The sequence below is a fragment of the Mustela putorius genome, unplaced genomic scaffold, assembly GCF_011764305.1.
Source record: "Mustela putorius furo isolate JIRA1106 unplaced genomic scaffold, ASM1176430v1.1 tig00000095_pilon_pilon_pilon, whole genome shotgun sequence".
Lineage (NCBI taxonomy): Eukaryota > Metazoa > Chordata > Mammalia > Carnivora > Mustelidae > Mustela > Mustela putorius.
Window position 1 is genome coordinate 37,550,337 of NW_025421280.1, and position 11,918 is coordinate 37,562,254.

The window sequence follows — 11,918 nt, forward strand, 5'->3', positions numbered from 1 at the left end:
CCGTCCCGGGAGCGACCTCCCCGACCCTCGTCTGCCCGCCTCTCTTCCTCCTTGCCCCCTCCCCGGCCCTTCCCACGACCCGATGCACCGCGTCCGCTTCGTTAGTGTCTCGGTTTTGCGCCCTTTGGCCGCGGGTCTCCCGGGCGCGTCCCTCCGCCTCGTCTCGGCCGCAGCCGGGCCACCACCGCCCCCGCCCCCCCCGCCCCCCCCGCCCCCCCACCACAGCCCGGCGTCGCCGCGTCCCGCCCTCCGGGGCCCCCGCCTGCTTGCCGGGCGTGCCCGGGCGGGCTGGCGCGGGGGCGGGCGGGCGGCCGGGCCGGTCGGGCGGGCGGCCGGGGCGGGTGCGCGTGGCCGGGGCCGGGGCCGGGGCCGGGGCGCCGCGCGGGCGCCATGGAGGGGCTGCGGCGGGGCCTGTCGCGCTGGAAGCGCTACCACATCAAGGTGCACCTGGCGGACGAGGCGCTGCTGCTGCCGCTCACGGTGCGGCCGCGGGACACGCTCAGCGACCTGCGCGCGCAGCTCGTGGGCCAGGGCGTGAGCTCCTGGAAGCGCACCTTCTACTACAACGCGCGGCGGCTGGACGACCACCAGACGGTGCGCGACGTGCGCCTGCAGGACGGCTCGGTGCTGCTGCTCGTCAGCGACCCCAGGTGGCGGGGCGCGGGCGCGGCGGGGGGCCTGGGCGGGGGGGGGGGTCCCGCGCGCCGACGGGGGGGCTGCGGCGGGGGTGGGGGGCAGGGGTGCGGCGAGGCGAGAAGGGTTAGGGCGGGCTGGGGGCCGCGGCTGGGGTCCGGGGTCGGGGACAGGCAGGAGGGCCGGCGGCGGAATGGCGTGGGATGGGGGCAGCCCAGGGCCCGAGCTCCGGCTCTCCTGGGAACCAGCTGGGAAGAGACTGGAAACAGGCAGGGAGAGGCCTGGGGCGGCTGGCTCGGCCCCCACCACCCCTGCCTCATTCCTTTTCGTTCGCTCTGCCCCCTCTCCTTGACCTGTCCGGTCTTTCTTACGGTCCCTCTGTCTCAGTCCCTTCCCCACACAGTGGTGCTGTCCCTGTTTAGTTCATTTCCGGTCATTCTTCCTGTGTCTGTGTCTCTGTCCATTGCTGTCTGTGTTGCTTTCCTTTGTCTGCCTGAGTCTCTCTGCCTTCTCCTCCCTTCTGTCTCCCTCACCAGTCCTGTCCTGATGCTTGTTGTTCACGCTCCGATCTGGCCACGTGAGGTTTCCAAAGAGGTCCCAGTGGCCAAGGAGGGGGTCTGTGGAGAGCACGTGGAGAGGCCCGGGACAGCTCTGGGGAAGGCTGGAGGCCAGCCCATGGCCAGCCTGGTATTGAGGTGGTGGTAGTGGGCAGGGGAGGGAACCGAGCCAGAATGTGTAACCCTAGAGTTTATGGGGGTCGCACTCACTGGGTTGGGCCCTTAAGGCTTGATCTGCCAAGCCTGGGGTGATGCTTGGAGAGCAGGAGGCTCGGGGGCGGGTAGGAGGGCTGCCTCCCCTGGCCCTCTGGAAGGAGGGTGTCAGGCAGTCCGATGATTTGGGACTGCAGGGGTGAGAGTTGTCATTTTCTAATTTTTTAAAATGATATTTATTTATTTAAACATAACTTGTCTCTTCCATTTATTTTTATTTAAAGATTTATTTATTTGAGAGAGAGAGAGGGAGGGAGCACAAGCAGGGACAGCAGCAGAGGGAGAAGGAGAAGCAGGCTCCCTGCTGAGCAGAGAGCCCGATGTGGGGCTCGATCCTAGGACCCTGAGATCAGGACCTGAGCTGAAAGCAGATGCTTAACCGACTGAGCTACCCAGGTGCCCTTTTTCTCAAATCTTTTTTGAGAAAAAGATTTATTTACTTATTCATGAGAGAGAGAGAGAGCCAGCGAGAGCAGAGCAGGACGAGGGTCAGAGGGAGAGGGAGAAGCAGACTCCCCACTGAGCAGAGAGCCTGACATGGGCTCCAGCCCAGGCCCCAGGGATCATGACCAGATGCTTCACTGACTGAGCCACGCAGGCGTCCCCAAGAGTTGTCATTTTTTCTTTTTTGACATTTATTCATTTATTTGAGGGAGAGAAAGAGAGAGAGTGGGGGTGGGGAAGGGTGGAGGGAGACAGAGTTTCAAGCCTACTCCATGCTGATGGTGGAGCCTGACATGGGGCTCAATCCTACAACCCCAAGACTATGACCCGAGCCAAAACTGAGTCTGACGCTCAAACAGACTATGCCACCCAAGTGCCCTGAGAGTTGTTATTTTTTTTATTTTAAGATTTTATTTATTTGGGGCTTCTTGGTGGCTCAGTGGGTTAAGCCTCTGCCTTCGGTTCAGGTCATGATCCCAGGGTCCTGGGATCGAGCCCCGCATCGGGCTCTTTGCTCGGAGGGGAGCCTGCTTCGCCCTCTCTCTCTCTCTGCCTGCCTCTCTGCCTTCTTGTGATCTCTCTCTGTCTCTCTCTCAAATAAATAAATAAAATCTTTTTTTTTAAGATTTTATTTATTTATTTGACAGACAGATCACAAGTAGGCAGAGAGGCAGGCAGAGAGAGAGGAAGGGAAGCAGGCTCCTGTTGAGCAGAGAGCCCGATGCGGAGCTCGGTCCCAGGACCCTGGGATCACGACCTGACTCGAAGGCAGAGGCTTTAACCTACTGAGCCACCCAGGCGCCCCTGAGAGTTGTTATTTTAAACAGGGCTGTAGGACAGCTTCACTTACACGGTGACAGTTTCAGTAAATTCCTAATGTAGGTGAGGGAGGGAACCAAGTGGATATGTTGGGGGCGAATGGTCTGGGCAGAGGGCACAATCTGTGCAAAGGCCCTGGGGCAGAACCAGGTGTGGTGTGTTAGAGCAGTGAGGAGGCATGTGTGACTGGAGCAGAGTGAGGGGGAGAGAGAGAAGAGAGGAGGGTGGGGAGGGGACAGGGCAGGGAGTGCAGGGCTTTGGGGGCCCATGAAGAGGACTTTTACCCTGAGGAAGGTGGAGCCCTGGAGGGCTGTGGGCAGAAGGCAGAGCCGGATTCAGGAGCTCACAGGTGCCCTCTTGTGGCCAGTATGGGGAGGACAGACTGTGGGGGGTGGACGGCAGAAGCCTGGGGGGACCAAAGTGCAGAGTTGCAAGACAGCAATGGCAGAGACTGAAATAGGATTGGGCCCACTCACTGTTCTTCCAGCTCGCTAGGCAGGGTCCTGCCTCAGGGCCTTTACACTGGCTGTTCCATCCGGCCTGGAAGGCTTTCCACCTCCCTTCCTCCATCTAGGGCCTTTGTTCAGATAACATCACAAAGCAGTCTTCCCGAACCACCCTGCTGACGTGCCTCACCCCCACCCGTGCCTTATCTTTCTCCCGAGCACTTACCAGGAGCTGACTTCTGTTTTATTAATTTTTTCACCCCGTCTCCTCCCCCTGGACTGTAAACTCTCTGAGGGCACTCACTGCTGTCTTCCCAGTGCAGGGCCTGGCATGTAGTAGGTCCTCAGTAAATGTTTGTCCAATGTATTGCTCCTGGAGGTGAGGTTCGGGCTGCTTAGAACACTTTCTTGGAGCTCTAGCAGTCTCTGGAAGTGGGGGGAGGGTCTCAGGCCAGAAGTGAGTCCAGTAGGTGCCGGAAGACGCATTGGCCCGGCACTGAGCGGATCAGGCATTGAGTGCCGAGGGGAGGGCTGCACTTGGCCTGCAACCTGAGTCTCTCCCCCACCCTCCGTCCTTCAGGTAGTTGGAGGAGGTGGAGTCATGACCCAGGGGACCGGAGGTGCTGGAGCAGGTTGGGGCTGGGGTCACCTTCCAGAGGCACCTCCCAGGAGCCCTGACATCACTCTGGGTAAGTCTCTTCTTTCTTTCTTTCTTTTTTTTTTTTTTTTAAGATTTTATTTATTTATTTGACAGAGTTCACAAGTAGGTAGAGAGGCAGGCAGAGAGAGAGGAGGAAGCAGGCTCCCTACTGAGCAGAGAGCCCGATATGGGGCTCGATCCAAGGACCCTGGGATCATGACCTGAGCTGAATGCAGAGGCTTTAACCCACTGAGCTACCCAGGTGCCCCTCTTTCTTTCTTTCTTTCTTTTTTTTTTTAAAGATTTGTTTTAAGTAATCTCTACACCCTACGTGGGGCTCAAACTCACAACCTTGAGATCAAGAGTCCCATGTTCTACCAACGGAGCCAACCAGGCGGCCCTTAAATCTCTAGTACTTCTAATGCAGACTGTGGAGATCACAGATGTGGAAACTGAGGCCCACAGAGGAGAAGGGACTCGCCTCTGTTGACTATCACTGCACTCCATGCCCTGGTGATTTTTTGCCCCTTGGGTAAGGACATGGACCTTACCGTCCCACTTACTTTTAGACTAATATTTGTCGCCCCTAACTAACGGGAATGATGTTGCCCCGACTTGCTGTGTGACCTTGGGCAAGTCACTCCTCTCTGGGCTCTGTTACTCACTTCTTCCCCCAGAAAGATGGGGCTTTGGTGGGCAGGGTTGTTGCTCTTTGCCTGCAATTCCAGAGAGCGGTCACCAGGTGGCTCCAAACAGCCGAACTAGGCCCCCGCCCCTGGGGGAGGGAGGAGATGGCTCCGTGTGTCACTGTCCAAGTCAGGCATGTGGGGACAAGGGAAAAAGGAAAGCCGGCGCTTCACCCCTCCCCGGGCCTGGCTTGAAATTGTTTTATTCCCTCCTTGCTGCTGTTGCAAGTTCTGGGCTCCTGGGGTGCTCAGTGAAGTACTGGCCTGACCTCAGGACCAGCTGCTGCCTCGGACACTGCCCCAGGCCCGGCACCGACCTAGCATGTACCTGCTCAGGCCCAGCCAGCAGCGGGGAGCCTGCGTCATCCTGAGGCTGTGGATGCCCCCGCAGGGCCTCCAGTGCCCAGTCTGCAGTGGGAGCCAGAGTGCGCCGGGAACCGTGTGCAGCCAGGGGATATGACACGAAGAGAGGCGCAGAGGGGAGAGGAGAGGACCTCAGAGACTCATCATCCCTCCCGCCGTGTACATTCTCTGGGCCACACCTGTGTCCGGGCTGCGCCCCCTGGCCTGACGCACCTTCCACACTCCTGTCTGCCACTCCAACTCATCTGGGATTCCAGCCTCCTCCAGGAAGTCTTCTGGGATTCCCTCCTCACCAGCCAGTGAGCACTTTGTCCTCTGTGGCGCCCCCAGGAGCCCCCTCTACTGTGAACTGCCTTGACTGGGGGAGGGAGGAGTGCAGCCAATTACTGATGAAAGTTCCAATGACTACACGTGGAGACTGGGGGACCTAGCCCTGCCCCAGCTCTCCAGCGTCCCACGATGCATGCCCCCAGCCCCAAACACATCCCCATGGTGTGCCTGTGCCCCCTCTCTTGGCTGTGCCCTCATCCCCTAAACCCCTATGCGGGGTCTCCTGGTTGGGTCTGAAGGGCCCTGGGTAAGTAGGCGGGGCTGGAGGAGCCGGTAGTGTCCTGCAGTGTGTTGTGGGAATTCTGGGGACGAGACCCGCCGGGTAGAAGGCCGGGACGGTTGTACCTCTGCCCTGCTCTGCTCTGCATGCTGTCCCGACCTGGGAGGGTTGGGGGAGGCGCGGGGCCGGCGCACTCCCTCGAGGGCGGTGTGTACGGTCCAGGTGCTGGTGTGGTGGGGAACCTGGGAAGAAATAATGTTTTAATTAAGAGTGGTGTTGGCCGCAGGTTGCCGAGTGGGGAAGGCGGGGAGAGCCAGGCTCGGACTGCCCGCCTTTGTTGTCGCAGGGATGGTGCCAGGCGGTCCAGCCCAGCTCCCCTGCCCTCTGGGGTACAGCGTGGGTGACCCGGGTTCCACCTATGTTCCGTCCTGGTGACCAGGTACCTCAAGACATCCGTATCTGTTCCTTGCAGTTTTTCTTAAGTCAGGGCTTCCAACTCCAGCACAGGGAAGAAGCCCAGACTCCTGCTCCTTTGCTTTTGATCCACACATCTCTAAGCTACACAGGTGCCCAGCACATGCCCACAGACAACTCTGTGCACACGTGGGGGCCTGCCCAGAAAGTGGGGCTCTGTGATGACCCCCCCCCCAGTTCCACCTCTCAGCCCCTACTACGGGATAATGTTGAGCTGGTTTACCTTGGGCACCTCTGACTAACTGCAGAGGGCTGACTGCCCTGTGGTGGTGGCCGGGATTATGACCCATTTTACAGATGGGGTGTGCAAGGTCATCTTTCCCGGGGCTGCTGAACAGAGGGGCCCCAGCCCCTGCAGGGTCCCTGATCGAAGAAGGGGAGGGATTCCTGCTTCTTGACTGAAGGTAGGGGCAGGAGGGTGGGGGAGGCATTTCAGGCCCTTTTTGACGTTTAACAAACACTATGCAAATCACATGCAAATCACTCCCCATTTCTTAAGGCTCGACAGCCCAGGCGTGCACTGAAATAATAATGTGGGACCGGTCCGTGGGTGTTTGCCTGGAGGAGGGGCGCAGAGCCTCTCCTCCCCCTCCTCCCCCCCACGCCCCTCCCTTCCTTCTCCCTTCCCCCTCCTCCCTCCTTCCCTTCTCCCCCTCCTAACCTGTATTGCCTTTACTGCTTCTCTTCCTGCGCTTGGTTCCTAGGAGGCCTCCCAGTCCCCAGGTGAATGGAAAAAGCAACAAAAGTGGCTCCCAGCGTTCCCCTCTTCCAGATGGGATACAGGGAGGCCCAAGTCTGGCCTGAAGTCCCAGGGCCACATGAACGTGGTGGCCTGGCAGGGCTTGGCGGAGCCCAGGGAAGTCATCCTGGAGGGTTTGGGCCTCAATGGCAGGCTGCCCCGAGCTTGGATCTGGAGAACTTGGACCTTGATGGACTGTGCCCTCCCCCCCAGTCCTGCTTTCTCCTGCTACTCCTTCAGCGTGTTTTTTGAATTCTGGCCACTGCCAGGTTGCACGCCCTACCCTCTCTCTTTGGCAAACTCTTATTCATCCCTCAAAGCCCAGCTGCAATACCCCTTTTCTTCACGCAGGCATTTCTGATTCTCCAAGAAGAGCCTCCACTTCCCTCTGGGCTTTGGTTACACTAAACCCTCTATGGTCCGGCCCTGACTCCTTGGGGGTCCACAGCATCCCAGCCCACTGGGCTCAGTTCTGGCACCTTCCTGGTTATGACACGGCTCAGTGTGAGCTCTACAGTGGCCCCCGAGGGCCTCTGGGCCCTGCAGCCTCCATTCCTGCTGACTCAGACCCCACGCAGGCAACTGGGCTGTGTGTTGGCCCTCCCAGCCTGAGGAGTGGAGCCTGGGGCCCCAGGGTCACAGAACAGGGTTGGGGCCAGGTATAGAAGGGCTGTCTTCAAGTGCGTATGAATAAAAGATGAAGTATTTCTTTCTTTCTTTTTTTTTTTTTAAGATTATTTATTTATTTATTTGACAGAGAGAGAGACACACACACACACACAGTGAGAGAGGGAACACAAGCAGGGGGAGTGGGAGAGGGAGAAGCAGGCTTCCTGCTGCCTGGGGATCATGACCTGAGCCGAAGGCAGACGCTTAACCACCAAGCCGACCAAGCCACCCCGACGCCCCAGATTAAGTGTTTCAAAACAGAATCAAGTTCAAGCTCCCTAACTTAGTCTTTGGTCTTCCTTCTGCCTGGGTGAGCGCCTCTTTCCACATGTGGGCTCTGCCCTCCGCAGGAACTTTTTTTCCCTTGACTCCTACTCTGGCTGACCCCAACCCGCTCCTCCCCTCTTCGGGCTGTGAAATAGAGGAAGCCTGCCCCCACCCCCACCCCCTTCCTCCCCCACCCCCCCCACCTTCCTCCAATGCCCCTGAGGCGACTGGGGCTCTGGGCTCCACCCCTGGAGCAAGTCTGGGCTGCCAGGAGTTTCGAGTGAAACTTGGAGGCCGCTGTCTCTTCCTGGGGCCCAAGGCATCCTGGGGAGGGGCTGCCTCCTGCCTCCCGCCTCCCGCCTCCCGCCTCCCGCCTCCCCTCCAGGCTGCCCACTTGGTTTGGGCTCCCAGAACCCTGGGGGTAGGGGGGCTGTTCCTGGGTGTTTCCCAGAGGAGGCATCAGTGGCTTAGCCAGAAGCTGCCAGCACCCAGACTCCCTGATTCCGTCCTTCTCTGCTTCACTCTCTCCCTCCGTGATTCCAAGCCAGGTCATGGCGTTCTCTGTCTCTGCTCACTTGTTCTCTGAGCATTTATGGAGTGTCCTCTGTGTGCCTGGCCCTGGGCTGGCTGCTGGAGATAGCAAGACAGACCCTGCTCTGGCTGCCACAGATGGTGGGACAGGTTGGTCACTGCGCCAAAGCACCCAGCTGAGGGGTGAGAGGGCCCCAGGAAGGGGACACTTGCTGTAATTCACACAAAGGCCAAGACACCCACCTGAGGACCGTCATGAGGCTGGAAGTTCAGCGGAAGAGCCATGATGCTGCAGGGTGGCAGGGTGCTCCTGGGGTCCCGGAGACCCCTTCTGTGGGCCTCAGTTCTCCCACCTGTTCAAGGAGACGGGGGTGTCCGGTGGCTGCGCCAGGTGCTGCTCGCATGGTATAGGCTATTTGTTGGAAGAGAAATCCTGACTCACCCCTGCACTCAAATGGGTTTGAAAGAATCTTCCAAGGGGGACAGAGCTACAAGAAGAAACGAAACAGAAAATCACAGGATCACAGGGCCAGCTGCCCAGCCCGCCACGTGACTCACCTGGGGTGGAAGCAGGTGAAACATCAGGGAAACTTGCCTATCTCTTCCCCTGGTGGCCCCTGGCACCCACTGAAGGCTGCTGGCCTCCACGAGAGGGCTCCAGGCCTGGCTCTGAGGGCTCCTGACTGGGCACTGACCTTCCACCAGTGCTCTGAGCTCCAGACCCTCGCATCCTCTTGCTGGGTCCCATGTGGGAGAAACTTCCTGGCCACAGGGCCTTTGCATGTGCGGTTTCTCTGTATACAGCACCCTCTCCCATCCTCACCTTCCATCTTCTGATTTGCACATTCAATGTCACTTCCTTGAGGAGGCCCTAAACAAGTCATGTCCCCCCAGTTTTGCATTCTTGCACCAGTCTGTTCTTTTCCTTGGTAGCATTAATTATTTATATTATTACTTACTCAGTGTGTATTTTTCCCACCAACCTGTGGGCACTGGAAAGGCTGGGATGGGTCTCCTCTGGTCACTGCTGGATCACACAACATTTAACAACCCAGTGTCGGGGGGTGGCGAGCCAGGAACACCCCCCGTCCCCAGGCTCAGTGTGGGACCCCTGCCCCAGTTGCTGTCACCACTGTGTCACCACTGTGTCACCACTGTGTCCAACGCCAGGTGACCAAGGGGCACAGAGCTTGGGCTTAGGATTCCATGCACCCTACCTCCTGCCATTGTGATAAATGGGAATAATTCAGAATGAATTATTGACTGCCCCGCCGAGCTGGTCTGATCTGGACAGATAGAGTGTCCTAGCCCCCATGTCTGCTCAACATCTCTCAGGAGTTTCTAAGAAGTTGAGAGGCAGCTGGCTGGAGGATGGGGTTGGGGTAGGGGGGAGGCCCAGAAGGCAGTGGAGCCAGATGGACTTGGGTGCAAAGCTTGCTTCTGCTGGGCTCTTTTGGGGGAATTCACTTTTCTTCTCTGAGTCTTTGTTTTTCTCCTTTGCAAAAAGGGGAGGGGGGTGGAATCCTTGTCTGTTGGATGAATCTGTGGCAGGAATCACCTTGGATTAACAGAGGGTGGCACACAGTCATTATGTAATAAATATTGCAGAATCTGTGAGTTGTCTCTGGAGTCCTAATTCTTCCTCCCTGACCCTGGCAGAATAAAATGGGGTCAGTGTGGGAGGCCAACTGCTTACCCACAGGTGGCTCTGTCTCCCTTAGTCAGTGAGCCGTGGCAGATAGAAAACATAGGTCTGTGTTGTAAGACCTGATCCAAGACAACAACCACAAAGGAGCAACTGTCTTGACTTACTACTTCCTTCTTTAGATTCCTGAGGGCCAGACCCCACTGCAAGGGCACAGCGTCCCCTGGTGGGCCATGAGTCAGAATTTAAATACCCAGTGTTGTCTGGTCGAAAGATCATGGAAGCTATATGTAATTTAAAACTTTCTAGTAGCCACGAGAAAAAAGGTAAAAAGAAACAGGTGAATTTAATTTTAATATGTTTTATTTAACTCAATGCAGCCCAAATATCATTTTAACAGGCAATCAATATAAAAACCTGTGAAGGAGCTATCTTAACTTTTTTATTCATACCAAGTTTTGGGGGTTTTATTAAAAATTTATTTACTGGGGCGCCTGTGTGGCTCAGTCGGCTAAGCGTCTGCCTTCCGCTCAGGTCATGATCCCGGGGTCCTGAGATCGAGCCCCACATAAGGCTCCCTGCTCAGCGGGGAGTTTGCTTCTCCCTCTCCTGCTGCTGCTCCCCCTGCTTGTGCTCACTCACTCTCTCTCTCTTTCTGTCAAATAGATAAATGAAATCTTATTTTTTAAAAGATTTTCTTTATTTATTTGACAGAGTTCACAAGTAGGCAGAGAGGCAGGCAGAGAGAGGGGGAAGCTGACCCCCTGCTGAGCAGAGAGCCCGATGTGGGGCTCGATCCCAGGACCCTGAGATCATGACCTGAGCCGAAGGCAGGGGCTTAACCCACTGAGCCACCCAGGTGCCCCAATAAATGAAATCTTTAAAAAAAAAATTTTATTTGGGGAGGTGAGGGTAGGGGAAAGGGTCAGAGGCAGGAGAGAATCTCAAGCAGACTCCCACTGAGCTCAGAGCCCTGTGTGGGGCTTGATCTCAAGACCCCAGAGATCATGACCTGAGCCGAAATCAAGAGTCAGATGCTCAAATGACCCAGCCACCCAGGCGCCCCATCATTCCAAGTCTTTAGAAACTGATGTGTGTTTCATATTTGCAGAACATCTCACTGTGAACTAGTCCTGCTTTAAACGTCAGAGGCTCGCATGTTGGACAGTACAGAATCAGGCACAAGGTTATATGACCCCTTTAGACTAGTGGGGTCCCCTCTGCTCCGGATCCCCCATCTTCCACCCGTGTGGTCTCTCTTCCCGCAGCAGTCACTAGAGGGAGGCCGTGAGCACCGGCGGTCCCAGTCCTCCCCTGCCCACAGAACCCCCTTTGATCTGGTTGCCCTTGGGGGCAGGTCCTGCGGGAGCCTTGGGGGCCACGGGGAGGATTTGGACATTAACCTCAAGGGAGGTGGGGCCCTGGAAAGCTGTCAATAGTTCAAATCCTGCTTCTGCCTTCTCTTAACCGGGTGACCTGAGGCCAATGACTTGCCCTTCTGGGCCTCAGTTTCCCTCTATGCAATCAGTCCAGGGGGAGACCATCTTCTGACAGTGGTGAGGTTCGAATTAGCTCCCGCTTCCCGCAGCTGTCTTGAGTGGGATGAGGGTGGGGCAAGAGAGGCACCGGCCTCTATACACACTTAGCGGGTACCGCCATACTCAGTCATGTAACGGACTACGTTTTTTTATTTTTTAAAGGTGTATTTATTTGTCTTAGAGTGCATAAATGGGAGGGGCAGAGAGAGAGGGAGAGAGAGAATCTCAAGCAGACCGAGCATATAGAGCCCGCCCCAGGGCTCGATCCCATGACCCTGGGATCATTACTTGAGCCTCAACCAAGAGTCAGAAGCCTAACCGACTGTGCCACTGAGGGGCCCTGGGTAAATACTATTTTAACACCACATTTTAAAAATGCAATAAATGCAGGGTTGCCTGGAGGAGCTCAGTCGGTGGAGGGTCTGCCTTGGGCTCAGGTCATGATATCGGGGTCCTGGGAGCAAGTCCACCACAGGCTCCCAGCTCCTTGCTAAGCAGGACGTCAGCTTCTTTCTCTCCCTCTGCCCCTCTCACCTCTCCACCCCATGCACGGTCAATCTCTCTCTCAAATACAGAAATTAAAAAAAAAAATACAATAAATGCAGAAACAGATACAATGAACAAAGTATCAAAGTGTGAAATTTTGCCAGGCGCTGACCTTGCGCTGGCTCCACCCAGACTCACCCGCCTCACCTATTCCTGCG

At 56.8% G+C, this 11,918-nt stretch overlaps 1 protein-coding gene across 2 annotated transcripts; it reads left to right on the forward strand.

Annotated features, from left to right (window-relative positions):
• Window positions 1–345: 345 nt before the first annotated feature.
• Window positions 346–4,933, forward strand: LOC123393554 (ubiquitin domain-containing protein TINCR). Of its 2 annotated transcripts, none has more exons than XM_045086000.1 (3): window positions 346–650; window positions 3,693–3,801; window positions 4,668–4,933. In XM_045086000.1, the coding sequence occupies exons 1-2, from the start codon at window positions 391–393 to the stop codon at window positions 3,694–3,696; spliced, it is 264 nt and encodes an 87-aa protein (XP_044941935.1). In that variant the 5' UTR covers window positions 346–390; the 3' UTR covers window positions 3,697–3,801; window positions 4,668–4,933. The 2 variants fall into 2 exon arrangements, with proteins under 2 accessions (XP_044941935.1, XP_044941937.1); XM_045086002.1 differs by having other exon boundaries at window positions 4,775–4,933.
• Window positions 4,934–11,918: the final 6,985 nt, after the last annotated feature.